Source organism: Macadamia integrifolia, chromosome 4 (genome assembly GCF_013358625.1).
Source record: "Macadamia integrifolia cultivar HAES 741 chromosome 4, SCU_Mint_v3, whole genome shotgun sequence".
NCBI classification, from domain to species: Eukaryota; Viridiplantae; Streptophyta; class Magnoliopsida; order Proteales; family Proteaceae; genus Macadamia; species Macadamia integrifolia.
The window spans coordinates 7305650-7313067 of NC_056560.1; the positions used below are offsets into that span (position 1 = coordinate 7305650).

Consider the following 7418-nt stretch of genomic DNA (forward strand, 5'->3'; position numbering starts at 1 on the left):
CTTCTGAGATGAACAGTACCTTTAGCAAGGAACAACTGTAGTAGGGATATTGAAATAGAGGCAGGGAAGAAAATAAAGAGGAAGAAAGAGAGGAGAAAGAGAGATAGCACAAGGAAGAAGGGGGGGAGGGGGTTCTTGCAGAGGGGGGAGAGAGAGAGAGAGAGGGGGGAGGGGGGAGTGCACACAGCCACGCAGGCTTTGGCCACAACTCATTCAATTCATCTTCATAACAAGTTGGGTTTCATGCTTTTTATACTATTAAAGCTTCCAAATTAAAGTCTAAGACTGAAATAGAAATGAAATCTCCTAAAACCTAGACTAATAGAATTAGAAACAAAGCAAGACTCAAATTGGTAACTCCCTACCTGTCTAGCAACTACCCAAAAATAAAAGATTATAAACAGTCCCCAAATAAAATAAAATCCTAAAAGATTCTAATAGCTTTGAACCCTAATCGGTAACTTTGATTCCAAATTGGGTCCAGTTCATGGTCCGGGCTCTCAAACGGGTTCAGTTCGATCCATCGAAGCACTCCTGCATCATGCACATTTCCTATATGGGCAATGTGGGAAGGCTTCCCATGCAAACCCCTCCTTTGGCCCACATGAAATTGTTCATTGATGCCTCATAATCAAGCATGATCCGATCTGGAAACCCAGACCGAGACGAGGTGGCCCCAAAACTGGCTTTTGGTCCGATGTGGGTTGGTGGAAATAATACTGTAATTTTTTCGTTTTATTCGGTTTATTTTAGAAAGTTGGGTACATAGGAAATAGTTCCTGCTTTTTCTAGTTGAGTTCTATCTCTGTTCTGGAATGTAAGTTGCAATGTTTATTTTTATATATGCATGTAACCCTACGAGAAGAACAATGGAATGAATGAAAAGTTGAGATTGGATTACTGAAATAGCAGTGCGGCTGTGTGTGACCAGATTGGGCCAATTGCTCTATTATTCTTACTGTCCTACATTCCTCTCTTTCCCATCAGATGTGATCCATTGATGCGGATCCGGGTTCGAAAATCAGAATCGGATCGCTTATGGGCCCACAAAGAGTAATTAATTCAACCTTGAACAAGTAAGAGGCAATCTTGTAATTTCTAGGCAATTTTAGAACACCTTTAGAGTGAAATGATTGACAAGGACTTAACAGGAATTAAACCCAAAGAAAAATTCAGTTCTTGAAATTAATATGGTAATGGAGTTAGTCTGAAGTAAAGTTTTAAAAGTAAGGGTTTTGCTGAAATTTCAGGTGTAAGGTCTCAAGAGGAAGCTCTACCAAACCCACAAGATGATTGATAAGATCAGCAGGCTGGAAGGAGGTGGGAAGAGCCTGAGATGGAAGCTGACGGTGGATGCTGATGTATGGGACTACCTAGAAAATAGGGTTTCCTCAGAGGCTGACCACGTGGACTGTCTTGAACTCAATAGAGCTTAAACTAGGGCTGGGGACAAGAGTTGGAGCATAATAAAATGATGAAAATACAGGTTAAAAATCAGAAAATAGTGCAGCAATGAATAGTAATAACCTTGAGGAAAGCATGCAAGCCAACTAGGTTTCAATTGGGTAACATAGGGAAGGAAACATGGCAACGCATTGTCAATTCGAGCACAAATTAAGTCAAGTATTCTAGATAATAGGTACTGTACCTTCGTCAGTTCAATCAGCCAATTAAAACAACAAGAATTTTTAATATCAGAAAATTATCCCAAAACAGTAGCCGGAGGTTATTACAGTTAATTCAGCAAAGGAAATAATGAAGGGGAAAGAGAAGAAACCAGAAAAGAGAGGGGAGAGGAGGGGAAAATAAAAGGGAAAGTCAGAACCTTACCTTGTATTCAGATTGGTGGAGAAAAGAAGAAGAGCTCACCAAGGGGAGAGAGAAACCTGCCTCACGTTGGGAGAGAGGGGAAAGAGAGAATATCTCAGCTGGGGGGGGGGGGAAGAGAGAGAGAGAGAGAGAAACTCACAATTAAAGAGAATTTTTTTTTGTCTTAATCTTCAATGCTCAAGTTGTTGGCCCTTGGCCTTACATATATAGGGGAAAAAATAATAACTCCTAATTATAGTCCAACAGAAAATAGATTCCTAATCTAACCCAAAAACTTGAGGGGCAAAATTTTGGAATGCCATCTTCTTTGAGGTCACCACCAAAATTGCCGCTCTACCGTGTCACTCGGTCCCTGACTCTCCAAGGAACAAGCTTGTTGTTGCTTCCTGGAATCTCCCTTCTGACATTCTCCCCCCCCCCCTCTTCTCCCCTTGTATATTTTTCTCTTTGGGTTTATATATATTTATTCATCCAAAAAAAAAATCCTAAATCAACCCAAAGGCTTGGGAAATAAATAAAGAAAAACTAATAATTAGAGTAATAGTCCAATCACACCAACTAATAGTCCTCTCAAATTGCACCAGCTGTCCAGGGTGGGGGCCACAATTGGCTGGCAAATCAGAACAAAGGAAAGAGAGGAGTGAGACTAGTGGCAGTCTCCTTTTTCTTCTTCCTTTAGGCAGAACAAAGGAGAGAGAAGCATGAGACTAGCGGCAGTCTCCTCCTTCCTTTTCCTTTTGGTTTTCCTCTTCTTCCTTGCAGTTGTCTTCCAGCCACAGTGAAACTGACTGGTCTTTGCTGCGGCAGCGCCTCTGGTACACTCGGATGTCCCCATCAGATGCAGCTGCAGCCGAGTTGCAGGTTTCGATAAGCCCAACTGAAGCGAAGTTTCTAGTAGATATTCAGGGAGTAGGGTCCCCCTATGTTGGCTTCCTTCGACCTAAATCAGAGGTTGAACAGAGGCCTGTTGGTGGACTGTTGCAGAAACCGAAACAGAAAAGGGTAGAAGTAGTAACATGTAGATGGGAGGGAAGAGAAGAAGAGGAAGAGAAAGGGGAGAAACAGACAGCAGCCATGGTTCTAAACCAAAACTTCATTCACTATTCAATTCCAATATCTGGAAAAAAAAAACAAAACAAAGAAAACTCCAACGTCTTACATGGCTACTCTTAAAGGAAAATAACAAGACAATTAAAGGAAACTAATTGAAAAGGGAAACTACTCTAAATTAGAAACTAAGATCCTCTACTCAAATAAATTTTACTCCCAAGCTATTTTAAAAAACGAAATAAATCGAGCACAAAAAAGTAACTAAATAATCCTTCGCCCAACTGCATCATCCATCCTCTCCATTCTCTTTCCAATTTTTTTCTTCTACCTTAGGCTGTGTTTGGTAGCCAAGAGAAGAAAAGAAAAAAGAATCTAGAAAAGAGAAGAAATGAAATGAAATGGTAAGAAAAAAAAAATATATATATATATATATATGTGTATATTTACCATTAGAAGAAAAGAAAAGTCTTTGTATTTTCTTGTGTTTTTGGCAAGAAATTTTTTTTTTTGGGGGGGGGGGGGGCATCAAAGAAAACTTCACCATTCCCAAGGTGAATTTTGAAATTCAAAAAAGAATCTTCTCTTGGTTCAGGACATGCCAAGCACAGTGAGAATTTCTTAAACCAAGAAAATAGTAAAAGTTTTATACTTTTTTCTTTTCTTTTCTTCTCTTGGCTACCAAACACAGCCTTACTGATATTCTAATTTATTTTTCTCTCCCTATCACCCTATGCTGCAACCAGAAGCCCTAACAGTACAACAAGCGAGGACTGATCTCTGTCATTTCTCTCCCTTTCTTCTTGACATTGTGGGAACTCAAAACCCTAGAGTCCCATCTCCTAAGACCCATCCAGTTGAGAGAATCGAATCTGCAGTCAAACTATTCCTCAGCTTTTTCCGCTAGACCTGGTTTTAGCAAACTCCTTTTAATCTCCAATTTTCTGAATCATTCGATTGTTAATTGGGGCCAATAGGACTTTGGATCAGCAACCCATGAATTAAAGGAGATTACAGATGTAACCAACCCCAAAAACAACAATAATAAAGCTCCAAACAATCACTGAAACTTAGAAACAGATCTAACCCACACCCCCCCCCCCAAAAAAAAAAAAAAAAAAAGGATCTTACTATGAACTGAAACTGACAGTACCTGTTTCTTGAAGATAAGTAGGTCAAACAAGTACAAAATTAACAACTCGCTAAATAACACCCAGAAGAGGATGCCCTGCTGGTTGAAGGTCACTTAGGAAGTACTCAATAAAACCCCAAACTACTGGCCTGATCCGAGAGCTGGTTGATGGGATGTGAGAATTCTTGAAAATTAGGGAAAATCTGGAGATTTACAAGAACTCAGCAACCAGGATAACCATTTTGAACCCACATCGACAAACAAATAAAGAATGATTAGAGAAGCACTATGTGAACCCATGATTAGAGAAGCACTATGTGAACCCATGACTACCAATGACCTTACTGAATTTTTCATAGCTGTGGTACTGAATACCCAATTTAAATCTCCAACACTTTCTGAAAGCATTATCACATGTAATTTAGCAGAAAGAAAGATAATTCAAAAATATTCTTATGCTTAGTCAATATGACTCCAGACCTCTTCTATATGTTGAAACATCAAGAAGAAATTTCACAAAAATGTCAACAATCAATCTGCTCAAAATTAGAGACCATAGTCACCTTGCTGCCCAGGAGACTCGCTGTTCTTGTCAGAGCCAAGAGTCGGAAAATCACCAGAGCTCAGAGTGAACTTATTAACCTTGGAGGACACGACTCCCTGCAAGTAAAAAAATTAATGAATAGAAGTAAATCAGGCAATCAAGATACAGTGCAACATCAAAGTATTCAAAGTAAACAAATTTTTTTTTTTTTGGTGAGGAGATGTATTTCTAGTTACAAATGAAAATGAAGAGTCAATTCAACCACAAGACAAAATACCAATTTTTCTGCAGTTCCCAATGCACCCCATGCAACCGAATTTTCAGAAAGTTCAGCAAACCGGGATAGCTGAGAGCTACCAGGTCTTGTTTCAGCACTTCGAGGACGTGTTGTCGTCGTCCATGTCTGATTTGATGCCAATGCTCCAGATGATGATGATGGCCTAGAATTTGGACCCCACGCATTAGGTGCAGGTTCATAGGATCTATCACTGCCAGCTGTCGATGGTCGAGTGCCAGTTCCACCCGATGAAGGGCGACCAGTAAGCCGACTTGGTGAAACAGATCCTTCAGAATTAAGAAGTGATGATGCTGAAGAACCCCATGCATTTGGTGCAGAAGAAGATGAACAGTTTCCCCAGCTTAGTGTTCCCCTAAAATTTGCACCAGTATCTCAGTCATATGGGCATACAAAAGAGAGAGAGAGAGAGAGAGAGAGAGAGAGAAAGAGAGTTTATGCTTGGCTTAATTTCACCATTTAACCCACACACATTTATACTCTAGCTGAATTACTGAAAAAAGAATAAAATCATCCAGACCGAACAAGGATACGGGGGGAAATAAATAGGAAAAAAATAAACTCACTTTGGGACAATTTCAACGCTTGGGTCCAGACCATGGTTCTCCAACCTTGCAAGAACACAGAACAAGGGAAAATTTGAGCAGAAAAAGAAATGGAGCCAATAAGAAGCATTACTCTTGACAGAAGTGAATACCTTTGACTGGGTAGATTAACAGGCTTTGGGACAGTAACTTTCCCCAAAACTGTCATACCCCCTCTTCGTGCAGAAACCCACCTACACAAGTATTGACAACAAAGAATGAAAAAGTCCTCAAAAATAATATGTACAATTGAAATAAGTAATAATCTATATCATGAGCTTAGGAATGGGTCCCAAGACAAAAAAATATTAGAGGTTTAAAACCAATGAAGAGCATATTAGTTCAGAATATTACAGTCAAGAGTGTTAGAAACAAGGAAGAAGTAGGCTCCTTTGTTTTGTTGTGCATGTGTGTGTGCTCTAGCGGGTAAAGAACTTGGCCAGTGCATTATCCCACAGAAGTGAAGAAGACACCTCATAGACAAAATTCAAACAAAAGCACTTCCACGCTGAAAACAGTTGATTTTAAATGCAAATATAGGTTTTTTGGATCAGCTATCACAGAGAAAGCAAAAAAAAAAAACACATTATTAACTGGGCAGTTGAGAAAACGCAGCAGGGTAGAATACTAGATGTACCTTCGCTCTCCAGATGACATACTTGAAGCCATAGTTCAGCTCTAGTTGCAAGGTCATCCAACCAAACTGATAGGGCCCCTAAGAACAAGATGAGAGTGAGATTTTAGAGTCTAATAAAAAATAAAGCTAGTTAACATTTACAAATACTAACAAGTTTATTTGAGTTCTACAAAGTCCACTTGTTCTAAAGTAACATTCAAAAGACATAAAGTTAAAATTTTCTTTAAAAAAAATATTCCATTTGAGCCTCAGCCTAGTGGAGATGATGACAAAGAGGAGTGGTCACGTTCCTCGGATAGCACTCATACACCTCCCCCAACTCAGGGCCATGATGATGGTGGTGGTGACGATGATGATGAAGCCAGCACCAAAGCCCATCAGATTCACAAGGAAACTCAGTTTGATCATGGCACGTAGGTTAAGGATCACGGTGAATGTACCCGAAGAGGCTATGATGGAGGGCCAGTAGAGAAAGGGAAAAAATCCTTGAGCGAACTCAAAGTCGCATGGGAGAAGAGAAGAATCACACAAAGGGGGAGGAGGAAGAAGGTCACACGACCAATTAAAACCACCAAGGTTTCAACCAAATATTCAATTCATTATTCAAAATCCATCTAATAAATTGGGTTACATGCCTTTATATAATAATAAATCAAAATTAAAACTTACCTAATTAAAATCTAAAACTAAATTAGCAACTCGTAATTACTTCCTAAGTTCTAACTAATGAAATTAGAAACAGAATAAAACTCATATTGGTAATTCCCTAATTGACTAACAACTACCCAAAACAAAAGATTACATATCTTTCCAAATAAAATAACTCAATATTTCCTAAATAAAGTAAATTCTAAAATATTCTATTGATCCCAAAAATCAAATCAGATCCAGTTCGTCTCGGTTGAGATTGCCCGAAGGTTCAGCCCGATTCAGCCTCAATACTGCATCAAGCTACACTCGAGGTCCATGCAAGAAGTTCAGACCTGAGGAGGCAGTTGGAATCAGCATGGATGTATCAAACTTGTCTGGCACACTGGAAGCCAAGAGTTTTTGGGTGAGAGTAAAGGATAAGAGCATTAGCGTGCACCATCCTTCATAGGAGCAAGCCCCAATCCAGCACATCATGTTGATCATAGTTTTTAAGGCGGCAAGGCGACGGAGGCGTTTGAGGGTCTTTCGGAGCGCCTTAGCGATAAGGCGGGCATAAAGCGTCGCCTTATTGACTAAAGCGTTCCTGTGTAATTTTTTTATAAAACCAATCTATTTGGCTCAAATCCTAGTTGAATCCTATTACTCATATGTTAAATAAATATTAAAGGTTCATATTCATACCAATGTAAGATATTTAT

General features: G+C 39.4%; 1 protein-coding gene across 4 annotated transcripts in view; it reads right to left on the reverse strand.

Annotated features, from left to right (window-relative positions):
* The window catches only part of LOC122077151 (protein MODIFIER OF SNC1 1-like), a 21134-nt gene that overhangs the window by 7332 nt on the left and 6384 nt on the right, over positions 1-7418 (reverse strand). For 3 of the 4 annotated variants that reach the window (XR_006139699.1, XR_006139698.1, XM_042642979.1), the window contains exons 2-6: positions 6070-6147; positions 5546-5626; positions 5415-5459; positions 4831-5203; positions 4573-4669 (exon numbers count right to left, since the gene is read on the reverse strand). Coding sequence is in view for 2 of the 4 variants with exons in the window: in XM_042642979.1 (XP_042498913.1) it covers positions 4573-4669; positions 4831-5203; positions 5415-5459; positions 5546-5626; positions 6070-6101 (628 nt within the window). In the remaining 2 variants the exon portion in view is untranslated. The remainder of the gene's footprint in view (positions 1-4572; positions 4670-4830; positions 5204-5414; positions 5460-5545; positions 5627-6069; positions 6148-7418) is intronic. The other variant, XM_042642980.1, reaches the window with a different exon arrangement.